At 49.4% G+C, this 25,122-nt stretch overlaps 1 protein-coding gene across 2 annotated transcripts; it reads left to right on the forward strand.

The window, feature by feature from the left end:
* The first annotated feature begins 1,737 nt into the window (after nucleotides 1–1,737).
* Nucleotides 1,738–25,122, forward strand: mroh1 (maestro heat-like repeat family member 1). 2 transcript variants are annotated; one of them, XM_047031582.1, is made up of 43 exons: nucleotides 1,738–2,007; nucleotides 2,583–2,690; nucleotides 3,131–3,276; nucleotides 4,066–4,197; nucleotides 4,451–4,613; nucleotides 5,068–5,166; nucleotides 5,404–5,555; nucleotides 6,334–6,474; nucleotides 6,773–6,865; nucleotides 7,289–7,367; nucleotides 8,751–8,864; nucleotides 9,072–9,145; nucleotides 9,244–9,366; nucleotides 9,480–9,587; nucleotides 10,404–10,548; nucleotides 11,125–11,165; nucleotides 11,484–11,625; nucleotides 12,603–12,655; nucleotides 12,834–12,941; nucleotides 13,149–13,268; nucleotides 13,877–13,999; nucleotides 14,310–14,456; nucleotides 15,611–15,637; nucleotides 16,586–16,708; nucleotides 16,865–16,944; nucleotides 17,391–17,529; nucleotides 17,716–17,811; nucleotides 18,029–18,133; nucleotides 18,312–18,447; nucleotides 18,851–18,963; nucleotides 19,217–19,369; nucleotides 19,560–19,714; nucleotides 19,893–20,061; nucleotides 20,320–20,531; nucleotides 21,188–21,325; nucleotides 21,620–21,734; nucleotides 22,467–22,613; nucleotides 22,788–22,976; nucleotides 23,160–23,309; nucleotides 23,504–23,638; nucleotides 23,923–24,025; nucleotides 24,207–24,272; nucleotides 24,386–25,122. In XM_047031582.1, exons 2-43 carry the CDS (start codon nucleotides 2,669–2,671, stop codon nucleotides 24,460–24,462), a joined length of 4,953 nt encoding a protein of 1,650 aa, XP_046887538.1. In that variant the 5' UTR covers nucleotides 1,738–2,007; nucleotides 2,583–2,668; the 3' UTR covers nucleotides 24,463–25,122. The 2 variants fall into 2 exon arrangements, with proteins under 2 accessions (XP_046887538.1, XP_046887546.1); XM_047031590.1 differs by lacking the exon at nucleotides 15,611–15,637 and having other exon boundaries at nucleotides 1,739–2,007.

The following is a 25,122-nucleotide window of genomic DNA, read 5'->3' on the forward strand; positions in this document are numbered from 1 at the left end:
AGGGGAACATACTCAGAACCGTGAAAAATACTGAGCTTTATAAACAGTCGGCACCCGCAAATCAACTACTGCGGTATTTAACTGAGGTCACTGAATTTTTGCCATGAATGGTTCCATAATCGTCCTTGCTGTTTATGCAGACTAGTCATAGTAGGTAAAAATGCACTACAGTATATAGACTCTGCTAGAAGGCAAAGGAAAAGTGCACAACGAAGGGATACAATAATCTTCTACAAAATAAAAAGACACGATGAATCTCCAATGAATGTTATCTAATTTAGACTTGCAATTCTTTAATAAGAAAATACTTCAAATAAACATGTTTCTCCATTTCCATTTCGCACCCAGAGTACTGTCCTAGTGCAGTGGACATATCCGCACAAATGTCCGCACGCACACACTCAACTATGGTTTGCACATATACACACATAGGCTAGACACACACAAACCCATGCACGGAACCCAGATTAAAATGTCCTGTGAATTTGACACTTTCATTTGGCAGGTGCGTCATTTCAGTTTACAGTTGGTATAATGAAGTTTAAATATCAATAAATACTTTCTGCTCCTGTTACCACAGCTGCACCATTTCCAAACATGATTTGTGGTCTGCAGAAAAAAGTCTGCCCTAAAATGCTAAAAAAGTATTTACAACAAATGACAAACAAGGCTACCATCAGTTAAACCACATTTACTAAACCAACTCATTAGTCCACTGTACTGCTCCAGCTGTGTAATAACTCAAACGATTTGATTCCCCTTGATTTGCCAATCCCTACAAACATATTTCACTTGTTCTGTAATGTCCATACCATGAAGACACATAGACTATACAAAGACAATGAACTTACCTGAGCAGCTTACAATAATAAACCAAGGTCTATTTCTAGACTGGGTTGACCCAGCAGTTCACTAACACAGGCTTGAGTTTCATGATGGTAAATTCTTTACCTCTAACTCGGTCCTATGGCGCAATTCTGACTAGCAGTCATGAGATAGAACAGCATGATGTTTGACAGTACTCAGGGTTGAGAAACAGAGGAAGCAGGTGATGTTTAGACAGTTACCCACACTGAGTGACAGTGTGTCCATGACACAACTGGATTATTAAAAACATTTTGGGTTCTTGGTTATTTGCGAATCATTTTTCCAGACTTCCAGATCAGAGTCAGAGCAAAACGTACCTTACTGTGCTCCGTCAGCTTCCTCTGTTACGACTACATACCAAAAGAGATTTCCCATTAAAGAGGTGGTGCTGATGTGTCTCGGTAGGTGCTTATTGAGCACATTAGTCAAGTAGGGACGTTGTTTATGCAGGTGAGGAGGGTCAGCCTGAGTGCTCTGACAGGTGAAGGGGAGTAGTCCAACTGACTGGCTCCCTCTAGCGACTTTTTCCTAGTTAAAAACCACCGCGCTCGATGGCAGCAACAAAAATAATATTTACCGTTTTCAAAGCAAAGACAAATGCACCATTTTACGCAAAGAATAATAGTATGGCTGTACTGCTACATTACAACATGTGCAATATGACAATACAAGATAACTGCATATTTGCAACAAATAAGCATTTCGCAATGGCATGTAGGCTATGTCAAAAATAAATACCGATAATGTTGCATAACTAACAACGTGATATAGCATCGTATCTCGTGATATAGGGACCGCTACGCATTTAAAAATCCACTCGCGCTTCTCCAAAACTGGGAATGGCCAGTCACGCCCACACTCTCTGATACGTTCCTGCTGACTCGAGGCACATGATAGGGTGTTTACGATAGAGCTACCTGCAGTCAGTGACAGCTCCAACGTTAGCTAGCGATTCCACTGTCTCTGTGTGTGAAGGATAAAGACCAAATTGCGAAATAGAAGTTACTGTGTTTACTGTGTATTGGTACAGCACAAATCGCAACACTGTTGTCAGCAAGGTCGGAGATCCTGTTTTTCACAGTGCAGCAGTGGCTTCCTTGCTTGCTACTAGCAAAAGGCTAGCCCGACACACAGACACAGGTAGGAAGCCGACCTTGCACCTCCGCAAAGCCCAGTCATTGCGTCCAATCATTTGTTACAAGTTTACCAGTACTGTAAAATATAATAGAGATTAAAACGTTGAATGTCATTATTAGCTACTTGAAAATTATACCAGCTTGTCCAGACTGCAACCGACTAGCTTGATGACGCTAATTAGCCAGCTAGTGCATTCATTGGGACTGCTGGTTTCTGTTGAGGAAGTGCTCATTCTACGAATTGTTTAACTAGTAGAAGCATGTTTGGTCAGTGTTACGTTGCTAATCAGCTAGCTACTCATTATTGCTCTACGGTGGCTTGAATTAGTATCTAGCAAACAGGTTTCGTGGTTCGCTTAATCCAGTAAACAACGTGTTAGATTCGTTTTTATTTTGTCTTCATCAAATGGTGGAAGACAACTCCTGTCCATTAGAACACGTTGTTATGATTTTGTTCACGTTTCATTTAAATTTAGCTCGCCTGCCAAATAACACATTGTTCAGTAGAACGTTTTGACATTCTTATACTTAAATACATTTAACATAATTTGACTGTGCTTCTGTCTCTTCTCTTTGCAGTCAATCTAGTTGGACCAGTCTTTGCACCCAGGTCTCACCACATGCCTTCTTGAAAGTTTCCCTCTCCCAGCCTTTGCATAGGCCCAATGGAGGAGTCAGATATAGAACGTGAGTCTCTTAGCATCTTACCTCTGACCTCTCCCCTGCATCAACCTCAAGGCTCCTGATCTCTTTCTGTCTGTATTGTTCAGACTTAGAAGTAGGCCTCTGTGTGTACTGTATTCTGTGAAGTACCCCCCCCCCCCCCCCCCCCCCCCCCCAACAAACACACATATTACTAAAATGTTCAAATTTGTGTTTAGACTTCTCCCTATTCTTCTTCTGTATCTACTGGGCTCTTCTGTCCCTTAGTCCAGTGTTATTGACGTCACCCTGGCCTGTCCTGACCTGGTTTAATCTTTGTCGGATGTGTTTTGTAGTCTTTGTCCCCTGGGGCCTACAAAACCTCCTCCTTCTATTTATTCCTGCCTGCCTTAGAGGGAAATATGGTCACTGTTGTAGTCTTCGACTGTCCCATTACTCTCTCTCTGTCTGTGTGCTCTACCCAGAGGTGACCCTGGCCCTGCTGGACGTGGCCAACGACAAGGATGGGGTAGTGCAAGAGCAGGTCAGAAAGTCCATGCTGACTCTGGGCAAACAGCAGCCAGACAGGGTGCTGTCCATGTGCCAGGACTACTTACTGAAACACCCCAAGGTTGGTACCTGGAGGAGCTGTTTAGCATTAGTCATCCCACTGACTAGCTATGGTGTTAAACTGTGTGTATGGCAGAATGACCTGCTTGTTTCAATATCTCAAGGTCACTAGTATCAGAACCACCTTTCATAGTCAAGTTAATTTACATGTTGAGATGGTTGCTATAGTGCTATGTTTCACTGGTTTTTACAGATGTGTGTGTATGTATGTATGTATGTATATATATATATACACATGTCCATTCATAACTCCATATATTCAGACTTTTGTACAAATGTGGCTCCTATTTGCTCTAGATATGTTTGATCTGCCTCACCCACTCGCCTTGTGCTGCTAACAATACTGTACACACAATGTTAAGCCTGAACCTACAATCCTTGCTACACTGTTAAGTCTCAAGAGCAGCACTGTCACACTGTGTAGGCACACTGTCTAGCACCATGTTATAGTTTTCTGTCTGTATTCTGGGTAAATGTGGTTCTTGATTTGTGGTCCCACTACTGTCATCATGTGATTCTGCCAGGCCCGGCTCACATTCACAGATTTGTGTGTGCTTAGTGTGCCAGAGAAGGCCTAGGCTGTTAAAATAGTAGCTCAGTGATGTCTGACTCTGACCATCTACGGCTGCGTCTCACTCCTAGCTGGCTACCTATCCTTCGCATCATCCCCAAAACCATATCCCTTATCTCAGATGGGGTGGCATGCATATCAAATGTTATCCGATTTGGAAGACTGTTTGTGCTGTGGCACAGTGTTGAAAGTGACAGCTTTCCTTACCTGTTTCTCTAGCTTGTGGTCAGCCACAGAGTGGTCATCTTGCTAACCATTGAGCTGGTGGTCAAAAGTAAGATAGATGAGATCAGCTCCCGCAGGATCAAGAGCATCATCTCTCTGGCTTCTGACGAGATGACACGATCCAAGGTAGGTGTGGATCTCTGGATAAACATTGTCCCGTTTTTGTGTGGGTGCTGGAGTATGAATAAAGTACTCATTTCAGATTCAAATAGAATACCCAATATCCCATCTATGTCAAACTTGTTTTATCCGTTTTTTTTTATACCATACAACATTTTTCAACTGAAAACAGGGTTTTCAGTTGATTTCAAGATCTGATAACAGGAAGTACTAGTCTGTGTACAGTAAATCAGCTGGTAGTTTGTTCTCCTTTCTACAGGATGTCATACCTGATTGGCAGCAAGCAGCCAGTAACATCCTGGTCGCCGTTGGTAACAAACACATCAATGACATCATGGAGGAGATCCTGACCAAGTTCCAGCCAGGGGTCTTGCCCCACTTCTTTGTGGTCCAGACACTAGCCAGCCTCTCTGATTCCAACAGTAAGAGAGAAGCCACACACAATCATACAACGCACACACACAACTCCACATTATGCTCCAGGACCTGCAGTATTGCATTTCGGTCTAGGATTGCTGATCTGAGATCAGGTCTTCGCTGCAGTCCATATAGTTGTATTCAAAACACAAAACTGACCCTGGAGCAGCACTTCTACATGAAGACTGTTCACAAATAGTGGTCCAGTACTCAGTGGATGTCCACTACACAACTTCTATGATAACAGCAGCTATGGAAGTCTGATAATTGACGAGTCATTTTTATCTACATAGTTACATACATAAAGGGACACTCAAACAGATCAAACTGTTTCAATCGTCTCTCAAACTTGAAATGCTTCCTAATCAGACCTCTAATACTACTGATACTTGGGTATGTTTGTGCTGTGGTGATGGTCTACCCTGATGTCACTTAAGAGGCTCCTGTGCTTGGTTCCAGTTTATGGTATGGTGCCATTCCTGAATGCAATCCTGGGCACCATGCTGCCCATGCTGGCCTTGGCCAAACATGACAACATGAAGTGGGCCTTCTCCTCTGGTGAGCCCCCTGGTCACCGTAGACATACACACATGTTGGTATACTGCATTACTGCCTGATATGGTCTTTTCAGTTAAGAGCATTAAAAAAATTAAAATTCAATATTGTCTTTTTCTCCCGTTTTCTCCTTCTTCCCCATCCTCTCCTTTTCCCCCTTCCTCTTTCTCCTTGTTCTCTTCCTCTTTTCACTCCCCTCTCTCGGTCTTTCACCCTTTTCACCCCCCCCCCCCCCCCCAGCTCTTTCCCACTTCAGTGAGAGCATCCTGGAGTACCTGGCCAACCTGGACAAGGCTCCTGACCCCACGGTGCGCAAGGACACCTTCTCCAGCGAGGTCTCCGCCGCCTACGACATCCTCTTCTCCAGCTGGCTGCAGAGCAGGGAGTCCAAGGTAGCGGGAACCGCGGGGACATGGCCAGGGAAACCTGACAGGACTTCATCTCGTTCCTGTCTCGGAAGGCCTCTCCGTTGAGGCAGAGAGAGCGCGCGAAGGCTCTCTTCGAGTTGAGATGGAACATGCATGCAACACAAATCAGCCTCGCTTTCTCTCTCACACGCACACGCACACACGCAGGGCGAGACCACATGTTGTCAGCAGAGAAGGAGGCCCAGGCCAGGCTAGACGTGAAGGAGACGGGGGGAGACTGTCGACCTCTGCCAGGTTAATTAGGAGAGAGCTTACATACTGCAGGCTGCTGTCTTGTCTGGTGTGTTTTGTTTTTTTTTTGACCCAAGAGCAGCCATAATTACCAAAGAACCAGCTCCTTATCTGTAATCAGGTAATGGACCCCGTTTGGGTTTGACATCATTGACCGCAGAGCCACAAACGCAGAGTAATGTTCCATCTGAAGACCGTGTTTCAGAATGTTTAAAATCGGATTATTTGCCCACATTGATAAACACCGCTCTGGTTGGGTTGGATGTGTATTAAACTGACGCTGACTGTTTTTCCAGTGAGTTGGATGATGAGAGTTCAGCAGTGGTTCTTGTAGTCACTGGTTCCAAACTGTGTGTTTCTTTATTTGTCTTGGCCCCAGCTAGAGGTTAAAAGGACATTACCCCCCCCCCCCCCCCCCAAAGAGGTGTTAATGAGACACTTTTTGAATCATTATCCTTTCCTTCACAATCATCCTGAACCTTGTGTGTGTGTGTGTGTGGCAACAACCTAGCTGAGACTAACTGTGGCTGAGGCGCTGGGGTCTATGAGTCACCTGATGGCCAACGATAAACTGGAGGAGCAGATTCCCAAACTCATCCCCACCATCCTCTCCCTCTACAAGAAGAACAACGAGCACTACATCATCAGTAAGGTAGGCCTTCACTCACTGGATGGTGTATTCAGCAAGGTGAACCAAATTCACCTTGCGGAGTCAGATGGCTGAGCGGTTAGGGAATCGGGCAATTAATCAGAAGGTAGCCGGTTTGATTCCTGGCTGTGCAAAATGACGTTGTGTCCTTGGGTGTGTCAACTTCACCCTACTTGCCTCGGGGGGAATGTCCCTGTACTTACTGTAAGTCGCTCTGGATAAGAGCGTCTGCTAAATGACTAAATGTAAATATTCATTAGTGCAGGTTGAATTGTAACGTGTGTGTGTTTGTCCTCTACAGAGCCTGTGCCAGGTCTTGGATGCAGCTGTCAACATGGGTAGCAGAGTGCTTGAGACTCAGGTGGACGGTCTACTCTTTGCCCTGCACCAGCAGGTACAGTAGACTGACCCTCGCTGACTGACCCCAAGCCACAACAGTCTGTAGTCAACGCTAAGCATCTCGCGTCGACATCTTTAAAACCTCACCGCATAACGTGGCGGCAGCATAGCTGCAACGCCAATGAACCAGCATGCGGACTGGAACAGCTCCATTGTCAGTGTGCAGCCTGTAGAACAGGGTCGCACGGCCCCAGGCTATTGGGACAGGAGCTGTAGTAGCATGTTGCAACATTTCACCACAGTCACCTCAGAGACCAGCATTCTAATGGCCTGACACACCCCTGACACAGTCACTCCTTAATCCCCATCACGAGACATTCAGGGATTTTCATTCAAGGATATTGTCATGATTCGTTTTGCTGCTGGCCAAGAAGACGTTCACCAGCGTTAACTTTGCTGCCCCCCCCCCCCCCCACAGGTGTGTGCTCCTGTGGACTACAACAGCCCCCCCACGGTGAAGAACCACAACGAGGTTCTACGAAGCTTCAGTATCCTGGGTAGGCCCGCTCCTCAACCAGCACCTATTCCTCTACATCTGGAACACTGCCCCTACATCTTTTATCCATACACTCTGTATTCATAATCCTTCACACCAATGGCCCAGTCGGGTATTGTGATGCCTGACCGAGGTTAGTGGTCACTGTTGGTTGACCAGAGAGGTTGACCCATGGTGATCATGTGGTCATGTGTGCGGAGGTGGACTGAGGAGAGGAGGAAGGGATAGTGAAATAGAGAGAGTGTGGAAGAAGGAACAGAGGGATGGGGGGGGGGGGAGGGGAGGAAGAGGAAGTCCCACATCAGCACTGTTTTTGGAGAGAGCTCCACTGTGTTCCAGCCAAGCCTGGATTACATAAAATATAGCCTTGCTTGAATCGTCTAGAAATGCAACTTTCCCTCTTCCCCCCCCACATGAGGTAACATCATGTCGGATGATCAGATGCCGTCTCCATGGAGGGAAGGGAGGAAGGTTCTGTTTAGAGAATCTGTGTGGCGACGGGCTGTGTGTGTGGGGGTGTGCTGTGAGTTGGGACTGCACTGCTCTCCCTGCTGAGGTAGAGCAGCAGTCACATGAACAGCTTCTGTAATGTCATTATCCAGGACGGTGTGACTGCAGACAGAGATAACATGTTGTGGCATGTTTCCTTCTGGCCCCACTCTCCTTTTTCTTGTCCTGGTTTCTGTCCTTTTGTCTTTATTTACTTCCTTCCTTCCCTTCTTTTGTCCTACTTTCCTTCATTCCTTCACCATGGCCCCTTCCTTCCTTCCTTACTTCCTTCCTTCACCATGGCCCCTTCCTTCCTTCACCATGGCCCCTTCCTTCCTTCCTTACTTCCTTCCTTTACCATGGCCCCTTCCTTCCTTCCTTACTTCCTTCCTTTACCATGGCCCCTTCCTTCCTTCTCCATGGCCCCTTCCTTCCTTCCTTACTTCCTTCCTTCACCATGGCCCCTTCCTTCCCTCCTTACTTCCTTCCTTTACCATGGCCCCTTCCTTCCTTCACCATGGCCCCTTCCTTACTTCCTTCCTTTACCATGGCCCCTTCCTTCCTTCCTTACTTCCTTCCTTCCTTCACCATGGCCCCTTCCTTCCTTCCTTACTTCCTTCCTTCACCATGGCCCCTTCCTTCCCTTCTTACTTCCTTCCTTTACCATGGCCCCTTCCTTCCTTCCTTACTTCCTTCCTTTACCATGGCCCCTTCCTTCCTTCACCATGGCCCCTTACTTCCTTACTTCCTTCCTTCACCATGGCCCCTTCCTTCCCCCCTTACTTCCTTCCTTTACCATGGCCCCTTCCTTCCTTTACCATGGACTCTCTCTCTGTGTCTCACCCTCTCTCTCTCTCTGTGTCTCACCCTCTCTCTCTGTCCCTCCTCCCTCCAGCCAACACCTTTCCAGATCGTCTGATCGTGTTTGTTCTCCAGAAGTTGGAGAACAGTAACGAGAGGAACCGTATGGGTTCTCTGGCCGTGCTCCGACACCTCATCAACTCTACCAGTAGGACTAACCACACACACACACACACCCACACACACATACACATATATTATATACACTTCATAACAAGAGGAACTGTACACCTCATCAGTTCCCTCACTGAAATCCTATTCAAGATTACAGAACACGGCTGTGTCATACACACTCACTCACAAAGTCAATCACTCACTGTGTCGTTTTAGAAAAGTTCTCCTTTCTGCGTTCTAGCATCCATAATGGAAACTAAGAAGCTCCTTATCCTGGCCAGCATCAGACAACCACTGGCTGACCACAGCAATAAGGTAGCACACACACACACACACACGTGTATCCAATATATCTGTCCAGTATATACATGCTGTGTGTGTATAAACATAGCTGTGTCTATTGCCCTCTGCAGGTGAAGAAAAGGGTGGTGCAGGTCATCAGTGCCATGGCTCACCATGGTTACCTGGAACTGGAGGGCGGAGACCTGCTGGTCAAGTTCATAGTCCAGCACTGCGCCCTGCATGACACCTACTACGTAGGTGACCATGTGTCCTGAACGCTCCATCATCCTGGATGTGTGGTGTGGTGTGTGTGTGTGTGTTTGGAGAGTGTGTATTTGTATATGATTCTATGTGTGTGTGTTTGCAGCGCGGCCAGCGGCCCACAGACCCAGAGGAGGTGACCAATGAGGCGCTGCGGAGCATGTGCGACAACACGCTTCACCTCTTCACTACAACCGTGGGACGACTGACGGACGTGAGCCATCCGCTTTCTCTCGCTCGCTCACTCACTCACTCTCTACCCCTCTCTCTCTCTCTCTCTCTCTCTCTCTACCCCTCTCTCTCTCTCTCTCTCTCTCTACCCCTCTCTCTTTACCCCTCTCTCTTTCTCTCTCTCTCTACCCCTCTCAACTCTTTCTCTCTACCCATTTCGCTCTCTTTCTCTGACCTTCTCAACTATCTCTTTACCCCTCTGAACTCTTGTCTCTCTCTCTCTGAAACTCTATCTCTGTCACCCTCTTTTTCCTGCTTCGCTCTCTGTCCTCCATTTTCCATTGCCTACTCCTCGGGCAGTAACTCTCTCACTTTATTTCCACCCTCTCCCACCCTGCACATTTTATCAGATGAGTTTGTTTATACAAAACTTTATTTTACTGGTCCTGGACACTATTCAGACAGGGAGTCGATGCTATAAAAGTAACACATTTCAAATCCCTAATAAATAATGTTTTATGTTTGTTCCCGTCGTGAAATCCTCCCCAGCCCCCGAGTCGTGGTTGGAAGCGAGCGTTTACGGCGGAGGGCCAGAGATGGCAGGGCACGTTGATGTCACAGTTGTTTGAGCGACACCCCGGGCAGGGAGAGCGTTTGTCCTCATCAACCCTGCCAGCCGGCCTGTCTCAGATCTCGTGCTCTGCATCTTCAGACTTAACACTGACTGTCACTTTATCACTGCGTCTGCCCACAGTATCCTGTATGTCTGAGTGCGTCTGGCTGGCTGGCTGGCTTTACTGCCCTCGGTACTGATGTCGAATCTCTGACCTGTGTGTGTGTGTGTGTGTGCGTGCTGCAGGTGCTGTGGCCCATGCTGCTGTTCTACCTGACCCCGCCCCAGTACTCCAACGCCACCAGCGCCCTGTGTAAGAGCCTGATCCTGCTTGGCAGCAAGAAGAGGGCCGCCCAGGACCCCAGCTTCACCATCGACTTCACACAGCAAGGTAGCGCTGCTCACGCACACACCGCGCACACACTTCTTCACGCATGCACGCATATACGCTCACACATACTCACAGAGGTAGGGTCCAACCCTGGCCATTGAAGATGATGTCATGGTGACTGGTGGGGTGTGACTACTCCAGCTGTAGGGGGGGAGTCAGTCATACTCTATCACCCCCTCCCCCATGAGTGCTTAATGTAAACAAGATGGGGGCTGCCCGGCCCAGCCTCACTCCCAGGGGAACAGGGACCGTTAGTGTTCCACCCAGACAGTCTGTTCTCATTAGAGACCTGTAGTCTGAGAGCCAGCCAGCCAAGTCTGGCTCACATTAGCCGAGCAACCCAGCAGCCAGATTCATCACCGGGTCTAGACGAACCCCGCAGTACGGTAATGGTTCTGATGACGGGGGGGGGGGGGGGGGGGGGGGGGGGGGGGGGGGCATATTAGACCAGGCGGTTAGCGGGGTGATAGGAGTCTAGTGGCGCTAGGTAATCATTTAGGTCGTTAACCAGGATGATGATGATGATGATGACGACTGCTCAGTTTTACCCTCCTCTGCTCTCCTCTTCCTCTCCAGTCAACCTGCCCAACCCTCAGATGCTCATGGTCCGCCTGCTGGTGAGTAGGGGAAACTGCAGGACATTCACATAAGATTCACATCGCTTCTAAATCCCTTATGTAGTTATTTACATGGACACATTTTTGGGGGCGGGAATCGAGCAGTATTAATAATGAATCAATAAACAGCATGAATCAAGAATATATTAAGCAACATCAATTAAGAATCAATCAAGTAACATCACTTAAGAGCCAATTAAGCAGCAAACACAGTGACATTGTCTAGTTTTGAACCTGAACTCCTGTTATGAGACCAAGAGGAAGCAGGAGAGTTAAGAGCCTTGATGGATTCCTTCAGAGTGCGCTCCCTCTCCCCAGGTCAACGGCGCGTTCCCGTTCCGCTGCCGAGGTCATGGCTCCCCCTCTCTGTCTCTGCTCAACGTCATGAGCCCCAACATCCACCCCAACACTGAGGCACTCTGGGAGAAGGAGATCCCCCCCATCCTCACACTCCTTGAAGGTATGAACCAAACACACCCAAGGGGGAATATACGGGACTACCTTCATTTCTGGGGTGCGCTTGAATTAAACTACTGAGCGGCACGGACTGGAGCACAGTGCTGTATGCCTCCGATACCACCGGCTAAAACAAGCACACCTCAAGTATAACGAAAACAATTTCAGACTCCATTCAACAAAACCCACTGAACTGTACCCAACTCAATTCCTCTTAAACTCACTCGATCGAAGACTGTAACAGACAGCTAGAGGCTACTTAAGCCACCAAGCGACGGCAGATCGAGAGCTTCAACAGCGTGTCCCGTCTGTGGGTCTCCCCGCGCTAGCGTCAGCGGGTTTACAGGGTTCTCCCGGTGTTCTGCTGAGGTGAATCGGAGAGAGACGGCCCACAGGGGTCACCTCTCTCCTCCCCGACAGCCCCCCAGTTATGAGATATCATAAGTGCTTCCAGTTATGAAGCCAATCTCAAGCTGTATTTTTATTCCGGGAGCTTTCTTAGCTCCGGGCTATTTCTCCTCTCCCTCATAAAAAACGACATAGCTGAAGTTTGAGTGGAGCAGAGGGTATTAAAACCGATCTTAAATCATCTTAGCTCTCTGGTTGGCTTGGAGCGGCCTTCGGATTTTCTGCTTGTGTTTTTTTTTTTTTTTTTTTTTTTTTCTGGAAGTTCAGCCAAGTCTGAGTCTGTGGGTCAACATAGTTTTCTATTGTTTCTTGTTTTAGTGTGGTGGAGACTCACTCGCTCATCGTTGTGTTTAGGATTGACTCACTCTGCCCTTTCTTTCTCTCATAAATCCTCGTTCTCATTAATTATCTCTCTCATTAACTCTGTCATGCTCATTCTATCTTTCTCTTCTCATTTGGTCTCTCTCAATCTGCTCCTGTCTGTCTCTCTTTCACTCCCTTTCTTGCCCCCCTCACTCTCGCACTCTCATTATCTCTCATTCCCTCTCTCTGTGTCTTTCTCATATGTTCCAGAGTCCAGTCCTGACAGTATTGACCAGAAGGCCTGGCAAGAGAGACTGCTGAAGGTGGACTGCCGTTAAACACCTCATAAATTTACCTCTGCGAATCGTCCGCGAATCTGAACCGTCTCCATAGTTCATTTGGTTTTACAAGACATTCGTGAAGTTCCCTGTAAAGTCATCCAAATAATCTGTGTAGTCATTAATGATCTGTATCGCCCGTCTGTGTTTTGATTGGCTGCAGCTGCTGTCCAAAACCCTGGTCGCCATCGCTGACGACAAGTGGGCGTGTCAGTTGGCTACCGAGGCAACGCGTTACCTCTCCACCTACAACAACTTCATGGAAGAAAAGGTGGGCAACAAACCCCAACCACATTCTAGTCTGTTCTGCTCCGTGACATTGGGAGTATAACCTTCTGCACGCTACCTGGAAGAAGCAAGGATATCAATACATGTTGTTAAACCGCTCTTGCTAACGTCCTTAGCACACACACACACACACACAGCCTCCAGTGTGCTCTCCCCAGGTTTGAACCCTGTCTCCTTGTCGCGTGACCAGAGCTTCCTGTACCAGTGTGTGGGCGTGGCTCTGCAGCAGTGCAGCAACAAGGAGGTGGTGAAGCGACAGCTGCAGGAGCTGCTGGTCTCAGCCCGGCACAGCGACGCCGTCGAGAGAGAGGTACCCACGTCGCCTTTATGGGAGGAAAGAAAACAAACAAAAAACTAGAAATAAACATGCACCACAAAGATAAAGAACTCGTTTTAACTGAGTTGTTTTTTGAACTCTCTAAACGAGTGTTGATTCTTCCAAACCTCTTTCTACCCATGAACTCATAGACACAAGAGTGGTGTAGATGGTAGCTGATGAGCGTTCTCAGTGCAGAGGTTGTAGTTTGTCGGTTCCTTCAGTGCGTTTGTGTGCGTGTGGGTGGACAAAGTGACCCTCAGTGTACGAGCTCTTGAGTTCTTTATAAAAACACTGGCACTTTGTCCAGAGAGACTGAACAGGCTGACTGGCTAAGGGGGACAGTCTTGTGACAAGCTGCCTTTCACCAGTTCTCGTCCCATCTGTCTCCCCGCCTGCCCGCCTGTCTGTTGTCTGGCTGGCTAGCTTCTAAATACTGTATGCTGTATACGTGTCTGGCATAGCAAAGAGCTTTTCGTGCAGTTTTAGAAAGTAAACTGTACAGTAAATGTGTGTTTTGGTGGTTGGGTACATGCTACTTCTCTATAGGCAACTGTCCCTGGAAGGTGCGTTTACGATTGGCTGTGTTTTATTTTTTTTAGGGCGTTGCCATGGGAGTCGGCCTGTGCGCCAGCAGTCACCTGGGGGGCACACTGACCAAGCTGAACGAGTTTGGCAAGTCAGACGCCTTCAAGAAAGCTTCTGGGATATTTGGCCTCCTCAAAGTATGTCACACTCTTGAACCCGTGGGAATCAAGACTTCTATGTGCGTTTTATATTTGATCTGGTGTTGATGGACGTAGTTTAGTCCACAGATCAGGTCAATCTTGCTTGGACAGTCAAAGCTCATGTAGCACATTTCCAACCCAGTATGGCAGGTGTGGATGTTTTACTACTGGGTCCTAAACGGAGTCATATTCGTCAGAGCACAAATGCAGAATTTCTCCCCCATACTGGGTACCTAACACTGACCCCTGAAACCCGTGTGTAAATATAAACGTTAATGTAAATGTAAGCCTGTGTGTGTGTGTCCAGGATAAGAACGACGTGGAGGTGGAGAAGATGAAGAGCACGCTGATCCTGTGCTACGGCTACGTGGCTCTGCACGCACCCGAGGACACGGTCCTCAAACACATCGACCAGGACATCCTGCGCAGCATCAGCCAGCACTTCAACACCAAGGTAGGGGTCAGGGGTCAGACTCTTCAACACCAAGGTAGGGTCAGGGGTCAGACACCTCAACACCGAGGTAGGGGTCAGGGGTCAGACACTTCAACACCAAGGTAGGGGTCAGGGGTCAGACACCTCAACACCAATGTAGGAGTCAGGAACTTCAACTGTATCTGCTCAGTATTCTTGTCCTACTGCGCTGTTTCTGGGGTCGGATGAGGCCAAGTAACAAAAATAACCACGTCTACCCAGCTCCACTGAGCCCCAGAGCTAGAGAGTGCCAGATGACCGTCACGTCCAAACAGGCAGTTATGAGTCTGCTGCTGCATGAGTGTCACTAACTGCCTATGGTCAAGCCCAGAGGCATACCTGTGGTATTTTTTAGAGGAATGGAACAATGAGCCACAGCAAAGAGAAACAAGCCATTAGGTGCTGGTTAAAGAGAGGTCACACATGGAATTCCTCCAATCTGTATATTATATTTGGCCTTGTATATGGCCTATTTATGCTCTTAGAGTATTCTGTGCAGTATGGCCTTGTATACTGTCTTATAGTCTTGTACTATATATGGCTTTAACTGTATACGGCCTTGTATGTACTGTATTACCGTACTGTCTCCATGGATACAGATGGGCTTACTCTATATCCACCCTTCCCCACCTGTCTAACAACCCTATTTTTGTACCTTAAAGGATCTGAAAACCATCAGTCACGGTTTTCACAGGAGTATGAATCCTGTTCACCTCTCACCCTAGAGCCTGCCCGGGTATGAACCCCAACCACAAGGTTGTCCGCTAGACCAGACCATGAGGGTTTGATGTCTATGCTAGGTGGCGGATAGATGCAAACACACACACACAGGGAAACATGTGTGCCTCAGTGGAACAGGGTTCATCTCCAGGACAGCTGCTGTAACACTGGCTAACCCTCCTGTCACTCTGTAGTAATGATATAGAGATCAGGGGCATCTGTATCTGTGACACCTTCCTCTCGCTGCAGGCATCAGAGCCCACGTAGGCTAGCCCCACACACACTCAGCCACTATTCATTAGCTTCGTTCGGTCAGGTACAGGAACTTTCCCGAGGGTTTTCCTTTGCTTTCAGGTGTTTATGTTAAGAGTGAAACCTTGCGGATTAAACTCATTGCTACTTTTATTGTTGTACAGGTTCTGGGGATTAAAGTAGAGACCAAGGTACCGTAATGGGAACACAGAGGACTCTCTCCTTCCGTCTCTCCCACTTTTTCTTTCTTCTTTTTTCTCTCTCCCCTTATTCACCTTCTTTGTGTTTCCTGGTGTGTTTCTCAATCGTTTTCTGTGCCAACTTTTCTCTCTCGCCTTCTATCATTCTCTAGATTTCCTTTGCACTACCAGTCTAAAAAAGGATTTTCCCCACTTACCAAATCTCTTAACGCAAAACTGATCTGCTTCACATTAATGCTCGGCAGCGTTCTGGTCCCGGCCCAGTCTCTCCCTAAACCACGGCTCAGAGAACACAGCTGCAGGAGGGCTGCACTTTCTCTCTTTCCAAACCCACTTTCCAGCCTCTGATCCTCATCATTTCCCTCCAAATCAAGGCGTGAGGGACGATCCATCCCTGCCAATCACCCTCTCGGTTGGCGCCGACTGATTTTTCGCCCGTCCTGTTTTGACGCCCAATTCCACAAAACGGCTTTTGGGCACCCCCCCTGACTGGTGTGAAACTCAGCCGATCGCTCACGCACGTTCCTTCTGCTCCCTCTGTTCCTTCTGCCATGTGTTTAGACCCCAGTAAACGATCCGGTCCACACGGTACTTTACGAAACACAAACATGAACGCATGATCCATCGTTTATGGGGCGGGCCTCCCAAGGCGGAGGCCTACGACGGCACATGGCGCGGGGAGCGGAGTAGAGCGCTGGGTTGAGTGACGGCCTCGTTCTGACTTTGCTGCAGGGTGTTTGCGGTGCTGTGGGACTGTTGGCCCGGGGCATGTACTCGTTGCCGCCTTCTTGTAATGATTTCTTCCAGACAACGGTTGTGCTGCCTGTGCTCAGTTGGTGATTTTGAGTGGCGTTGCTGTTGTCATTACCACAGTCTGAGAGACTGTGTGTGTGTCTGTTCTCGTGTGTGTGTGTGTGTGTGTGCCGTCTCCTCCGTCAGGACCTGACCATGAAGCTGAGCCTCATCAAAAGCGTGGGCCTCATAGCCAAGGCCATCGGTGTGTGTGTGCGACGACAAGGATACATGTTCACACGCAAGCAGGAGCTCATGGGAGTCATGCTGGTCAGTAACTACACACACACACACACACTCTTAATTACTGTAAACACACTCATTAAAATCTCAAATGCATGCTCTCTGAGAGAGCCCTGTTTCAAACTGCGGCCATCCACTCCTTCTCAGCACCATAGCCTTTCTCTTGTCTTGAATGAACCGTAGGATTTCATCAAAGCGGAGCCCGCCGACGTGATGAGGACTCCTGTCCGCCATCTTGTGATGAGCACCTACGCCAACCTGATGTATCCTTTGGTCCCCTCGTTGCTCGATCACATCGTTCCACAGCCACTGCTTTTCCCTCAGACGTGGAGGGCGGAGAGACTGGCGGTTGGTTGGCCCATTGGGGTGGTTAGCTAGATGCTACTGGACGGTCAATTTAACCTTTAAAATGGTTGGTTGTGGGGAATGGCTGTAATGAATATGTTGTGAGCTATGATTTGGGGCTGATGTGGGTATGGGCTACTTGTTATCATGGGTATGGGATAGTTGTTGGCATGGGTAAGGCATGGTTGTTAGCGTGTGCAAGCTAGCTTTGCTAGCATGGGTAAGGAATAGTTGTTGGGTAGCAAGTAAAAGGGTAGTAAGTAAGTGAGTTGGTAATTGATATCAGGTTCACAGACAGTTCGTTCCGATTCCACCTGTGCAAGGTGCTCTGTTGACAAATATGACCCTTGACCCCGGGGTTCAGTAACCTGGAGCCGGCGCTGACAGAGAACGAGACCTTCGAGATGCTGCGGACGTGCGTGGGCGGCGTCTTCGGGCTGCCCCCGGCGGACGCCCCGGATAAGGGCAAGGATGACGAGGTCCTGGACCCCAATCAGAGAGAGGTGAGGGAGGAACACGCACGCATGGACACACACACGCACTTACACTCACGCACTAACACACACCCAACATGCATACGCACTCGCACACACAGTACTCACCGCACATCACGCACAGACACTGTGCTGTTTCGCTGTCGCTGCGCGAGCAGTGAAACGGACGTCAGTCGTGGTGCTTCCTCTCTCCAGGCGTTGTACTCGGACACCCAGCAGGCCCTCCAGCAGCTCCTGAGGAGCGCTCTGTCCAGGGAGCCCACGCCAGACGGCCTGCAGGGCATCTTCAAGGTGAGGCAGGAGGGACGCCAGGAACCGTTACCCGACTGAGGCCAATCTGGCTCCTCTGTCGTACTCTCTCTTCTGTTCTTCTACGCACCGTCGGCCATGTTTCGATGGCCTCGGCGTGATGTCAGCATGATGTCATAGTGTGATGTCGTGGCGTGCCATGTAGCGGCGTGTGACGTCATTGCGTGACGTTGTAAGCATGATGCTGTGTGTTCTGCAGCACCTGGAGCCGTGGCTGAGCTCCGGTCAGGAGCAGGAGAGAGAGAGGGCACTGAAGACCACCGCACACATCCTAGCCTTCTACCTGGACAACCTCACAGTCAAGGTAAACACACACACACAGCTCTGAGGCCCCCTGTACGCCGTCACCTGAACACGCACGACCACACACCACTGTGTCGTGCTTCACACACATTTATGGATATCGAAGTGTGTGTGTGTGGATGAGGATCAAAGACGATGTCGATCATTTGTTTTCGCTTCCTGTTTCCACGCGTTTCTAGAACATGGTGTCGTTTCACAACCTGGGGGCCCTCCTGGGACGTCTGGCCCCTCGCTGCACCGACCCCTGCCCCCCCGTCCGCAGGGCCGCCATAGACTGCATCTACACCCTGCTCTACATCCAGCTACGCTACGAGGGTTAGCCAGCATACACACATGCATCAACCACTCATATTCACTCTCACACACAAACATACACACACGTGTATGGATGGGGCTTATGGGGATAAGCCCCAACACTGCTGTAGCATTTCTGAACAAGATGGCTGTTTTCCGAAAGGTGTTTGGACTGAAACTTAAACACGTGGGCTCTGGACCTACAGGTTTCAGGCATGTTTACATTTATAGTTAGTCATTTAGCAGACGCTCTTTTCCAGAGCGACTTACAGTAAGTACAGGGACATTCCCCCGAGGCAAGTTGAAGTGCCTTGTCCAAGGACACAACGTCATTTGGCACGGCCGGGAATTGAACTGGCAACCTTCAGATTAGTAGCCCGACTCCATAACCGCTCAGCCATCTGACGCCGCTTTGTGTTTGTAGGATTCTCTCTGGACTACAAAGATGAGTCTGTGGAGAACCTGATCCCCCTGAAGGAGAAGCTGGACAACCCTGACCACACTGTCCTCTACAAGACCTGCTCCGACCTCACCAAGGTACACCTCCGGCTGCCTGTCTGTTTGTCTGCCCCACTGTGTCTGTCCTGTCTGTCTGTCTGTCTGTCAGATGTTTCCTGTGTCTTGCATACGTCTTGTTCTCTGTCGCGCAGTCTTGCATTCTTATTCACAGTTTCTCGTTCGTTTTCCCATCGTTGCCTGTTCGGGATCTCCTAAGCATTTCGTGGTAGATTGTCAGTACGCCGATTGCGACCACGGCCGTGGTGGAGCCTGACTCTGTGTGGTGTGGTAGATTGTGAGTAAGCGGGTGCCGCAGCAGCAGCTGACGGCGGTCATCTTCATGCTGTTGGAGGGTCTGGTGGACTCCCAGTCCAACTGCTCCCGCGCCGCCAGCGTCATCCTCAACACCCTGCTGAAGAACAGGGGAGCCGGCCTACAGGACATGGTAGCACAGGCACATGCGCACACGCACACTAACGGAGTAGCCGCATGCACGCGTGCGGGCACACACATACGCATAGCCACCTACACACATGCGGGCGCACACACGCACGTACGCATAGACATGCATCTACACACACACACAAGCTGAGGCCTCGATCTTTCTCTGTCTAACTCTGTCGTGTGTGTGTCAGGTGCCGGAGATGCTGGAGGTTCTGCACGTGCGTCTCCAGATGATCAGTGAGGACCAGGTGAAGGTGGCCGTGGGACAGAGCATCCTCATCCTGGCCACGCAGCACCTGCAGACGGTCACCTCCACCCTCATCTCCTACCCCCTGCCCTTCGACAGGTGAGGAACTGCCTCTGGCCTGCCATCTCTCTCTCTTTCACTCACTCTCCCTCTCTTCTCTTTTTGTCTCTTCTTTCTCTATCTTTCCTTCCCTTCCTCCGCCCCTCCCTACCACGCTACACTCTGTTGGTCTCCCTCCTCCGCTAACTGTTGCTCCCTCCCTCCCTCTCCCCCACAGCTGGAGCTGTGAGATGTGGATAGCTCTGGGTGCCGACAGCACCGTGGCCAGTCAGATTATGGAGATGCTGATGGAGAAGCTGACTGTCATGGCGCCCTACGCCGACAGGAAGGAGTCCATGATGAGGCCGGGTCTCACCGTCAAGGTGGCCACCAGCCAGCCCCTGGCCGTGAGTCTCTCTCTCTATCTCTCACACACAGACACACAGAGAGACACATAGTCATGGATCAGAGATGCCCTGATGAAAACACTTGCAGTATATGTATACTGCGTTTCATACTAACACATTTCTCCGTCCCTGCCTCTCTGTACCCCTGCCTCCTCTGTCCAACCACCAAATCCACCCCCCCGCCCACTCCCTTACTCACCTCATTGCCTCCCTTCCCTCACTCCCTCTCCCTGTCCCCTCCCTGCCACCTCCCTCCAGATGACGTGTGCCCTGAAGGAGCTGATGCTAAACGGTCAGAGCCAGGAGGCGGTGGTGAGTCTGTTCCCCCGGCTCTTCTCCTGCCTGCTGGTCCGCCTGGGCTCCAGCGTGGGCGTCACCCTCCCCAAGGACATCAACGCCACCAGCCTGGGCCAGGACAGGAAGAGCGGCCAAGCAGCCAAGCACCCCGCGCCCAGCTTCGACGTCCCGGGGTGGGTGTTGCACCATGGCTTCACACATGCCGACTCAGAAAACATTCTGTAGCAACGTGTACAGGAACATGCGACACCTCGACATGTACAGGAACATGCGACACCTCGACATTTACAGGAACATGCGACACCTCGACATGTACAGGAACATGCGACACCTCGACATTTACAGGAACATGCGACACCTCGACATGTACAGGAACATGCGACACCTCGACATGTACAGGAACATGCGACACCTCGACATGTACAGGAACATGCGACACCTCGACATGTACAGGAACATGCGACACCTCGACATGTACAGGAACATCCAACACTTCGACATGTACAGGAACATGCGACACCTCGACATGTACAGGAACATGCGACACCTCGTCATTTACAGGAACATGTCAACCCGTATAGAAACATTAGAAACATGCAACCTCACCCACAGTCCACAGCTAGCTGTGTGACCCTGTGCTCCTGGTCTGGGCTAGGACACCACACGTGTGCTGTTGTGGAGGCAGTAGGTGGATGTTAGAAGCTGCATTCAGGTTAACACTCCACCTTAAACACGTCCATGTCCCTCCAGGTGTGTGTCAGATGCTAGGTATATGTCTCCAGTAGCAGCAGGATCGCATGAAGCCCTGTAATCCTCTTTGTGTCCACAGGGTGGCAGTGGACGCCCTGCGTATCCTCCTTGCCCGGGTCCAGCTGGACGAGGTGGTGAAGAGGCTGGATCAGGATGGGGCCTGGGACACCATGAAGGACCCCCAGAGGCACACCACTGGGGTCACCCTGCTCTCCAGGTACACATACCTGACCCCTGACTGCTAGCTTTGACCTCTGACCTTGACCCCTATCTCTGACCCTGCTTTCCAGGGACATATTCCCCAGACATGATCCCTGACCCCTGAACGCTACCTTTGACCCCTATCTCTGACCCTGCTTTCCAGGGACATATTCCCCAGACATGATCCCTGACCCCTAGCCCTAACATTCACCTGACTCAAGAACAGCCCTAACCTAAGACCTATGCGTCTGTATCCTTCCCTCTGTCCATGTCTTTGTCCGACACGCTTGTGTGTGTGTGTGTTTGGCAGGGCCATGGCGAAGCACGCGGGGCCCCGTCTGCCCTCCGTGGTGGAGTGCCTGTGCCCCTGCCTCAACAACATCTACGAGTGCCAGAGGGTCACCGTCACCGCCTTTTTCTCTGAGGTAACGCACCTGGCCCACTCCCCGTGTCTCCCTGGGTTGAAACACAGTCAAACACCGGCTACAGGTTTCCCATACACGCTACGCTGCCATTTATGTGACCCTTTTTTTTTTTTTTACATTCTTGAAAACTGTGACATCATTGAGGAACGTTATCCATTACCTGAACAACGGCTCCAGTGTAAGACCTGGACCTTGCTCCTGTGCACCAGCCCAGTGGAGGAGGAGGAGGCTGCTGTCTGAGTTCTGCTGGCTGGCTAGCAGGCCCAGGCTTTCAGCCAGAACTTTACCATGCTAATGAACACACAAGCTTTGTAAGCAGCGCTACTTCACCACAAGCAGGCTGCTCATGTATTGGCTGATGTATGCGTGTGGTTGGGTCGGGAGACTGAATGAGTTGGAAACTAGTCTAGACTGGCTAGAGTATTCTGGAGATTTCTATAGTGTGGAGAGGGTTCTGATTGACGTCAAGGTTTTGTAATAGAATTATTGTAAATAATCCAAGGCTGGAAGACCTTGAATTTGGCTTGGAATAACTAAGACTGTCACAGAGGTGACAGGTGCTGTAGACACACACACACACACACACAGATTTACAAACACACAGTTGAGAGCCAAGGAGAGAAAAGTCACACAGAAGTACAGATCAGTTCTTTCAAAACAAATACATGGTTGTATCTCACACTGGGGTTGTTTCGTGTGTGTGTGTGTGTGTGTGTGTGTGCGTGTGCGTAGCTGCTGAACCACCACGTGGTAACAGAGCTGATGCTGATGGATGTGCTGATGAACAACATGATGGAGAGGATCTCAGATCCCTGCTCCACCGTCCGCATGCTGGCCGTCAGGGGCCTGGGGAACATCGCCGTGGGCTCGCCCGAGAAGGTGCGTGCGCTCTTTCATACACACACACACACACACACACACGGATGTACACGCACAGAGGGAGTTTGCACACACAGTGATACGCATCTACACAGATACACACATGCATGTGCACACACACACACACACACACACACAGGGAGATTGACAGACGTTCACACCCTGTGTTCCCAGGTCAATAAATATGCCAAGGAGCTGCTGGCGGCCATGAGCTCTGGGATGGAGGAGAAGGACGACCCCGGCAAGCACATCACCCTGGAGGCCATGTCTGGCCTGTCCAAGGTGCTGCTCTACCTGGACAAGAAGAACGTCCACCTCCTGGTGGTCTACATCTTCATGAAGATCAAACCCTTCCTGGAGAGCGTACGTACACACACACACACACACACACACACACACCCTTCTTGACAAGCATGTTTATAGCATGTTGGTCTATGATGAATCTCCTATTATACCTGGTGACCCAGAAGCATAGCTGTTTTCTGTGGCCTACATGAGATCCTAGTCATAGTAGCTGACCTCCGGTTGACTCCTAACCACCTGCAGGAGAACGATGAGATCCGCTGTGCCTCCATCATGCTGTTAGGGAACCTGTCCAAGTTCGGCTCAGGAGAACCCATCTTCAAGGACCAGATCCACAATGTTCTGGTCAGCCTCCTGCTCCACCTCGCTGACCCCAACCTGCAGGTGGTCAAGGTTGGTCACGCGCGCGCGCGCACACACACACACAATGATGTAGATCCAATCCAAGGTCAATATCATAGATTTTCATCCCATTTTAGAGCATGAAATGTACCTAGTGGGCACTCAATTATATTTAATGATGGTTTGTGTGTGTGTGTGTGTGTGTGTGCGTGTGTGTGCGCACGTGTGTGTGTGTGTGTCTGCAGGCTTGTAAGTACGCCATGCGAGTGTGTGCACCTGTTGTGGGTTCAGAGCAAATCACCACCATGTTCCAAAACCATCTCCATGATGACAAGGGCCTACACTACGGAGAGTTCATCAACGACCTCACCAAGTACATTGTGAGTGGATGCGCTCCTACCTCCACACACACACTCGGAACACTGTTTTTTGTAGTATGTCTGGTCACAAATGACTATTTTGGTAATTGAGTATTCTGTCTGTAATTTTGAAGAGAAATTTAGTTACTGGAATCAAAATTGAGTTACTGGAATCAAAATGTAGTTACTGGAATCAAAATTGAGCATGGTCTCAACTAAATTGAAAGAAGATTAATAATTCAGTCATTCAGGTTAGTCAATGACGAGTAGTCCAAAGTTATCATGTTGTTTCCGTCCATCCCTAGATCCAGGACTTCCCTGGAATGCTGAACTTCTACCACATCTCCGTCATCCAGTTCTTCAAGAGCAACTGGGCCGAGGTCCGAGCCGGAGCTGCCATGTTCATAGGTAGGTGGAACACCTCAATCCATATACACCATGAAGTGATGTTACACTCTGTCAAGAACCACTTGGCCCATTCAATGGTCCTCTTTAAGTGTCTCAGTATAGAATATGTGCAGTGTGTTTAACACTGGGCTCAGTCTGTTGAAGGGTAGCTAGTCTTTGGTGTGTTTCCTGTTTCCTGTAGGCTTCCTGCTGGGTAACCTACCTGAGGAGCTCTTCTCTCACCTTAACATGGGCAGCGTGACCAAAGGTAGCTCTGGACACAGGACACGTCGTGCAGGAAGTGTTTACTTCCTTGTTTTGATGCTCACTTCCTGTTTTCAAGGTGCTTCCTCTCAACCTGTGCTTCCTGTTTCCTGTCAGGTCTGGTGATGCTGCTACAGGACCCAGACCCTGTAGTGAGGGTGAAAGCTGCAGAGGCCATGGGACACTTCCACTGAGAACATTGCACACACACACACACACATCCACGATTAGTAGCTTTATATTTTATGTTACTGCTTTTGGAAAGGCAAACTGGTACTTGACATAATGAGCATGGTACTTGAAGTTCTTAACTGATTTAGCGACCAAAGACTGTGCACCTCCATGGGCAGTGTCATTTTGCAGCATCATTCCAGCACTAAGTAGTAGCATTTGAGCTAGTCATGTTAGCATGTGACTTGAGTGAGCTGGGAAGTGTGGGTCAGCCTAACAGAGACACTCAGTAACTATCATCTGATATCTGAATGTACTGAACCAGAGTAAGTACCCTCACACACTTGTGTAAACTACCGGCACAAACTCTTTTAGCAATAACCCCGCAGATGGTCAATAATCACATTCTCTAGGTTACTGTCAGGCTCCAAGGTGCTGTCCGTGGCACTAGGACGGTAAAGCCAATTGTTCGTCCAGCTAGCCCAGCTTGTTGGAGACTATTGCGCTCTATTAGCCGATCTCGGGTAGCTGGCAAGCTAGCCTGGCCAGTCCTATCTGTGCTTCCCAGTAATCCCCAGGTAGATGCATCTGCGCAGAAAAGGCGTTCCTATGGCGACGCCATTATCAGTGCCAAAACGTTACATTGACGCCGAGTGTTGTTCAAAAAATAAAGAAAATAAAAA

The sequence above is a fragment of the Hypomesus transpacificus genome, chromosome 2 (genome assembly GCF_021917145.1).
Source record: "Hypomesus transpacificus isolate Combined female chromosome 2, fHypTra1, whole genome shotgun sequence".
NCBI lineage: Eukaryota > Metazoa > Chordata > Actinopteri > Osmeriformes > Osmeridae > Hypomesus > Hypomesus transpacificus.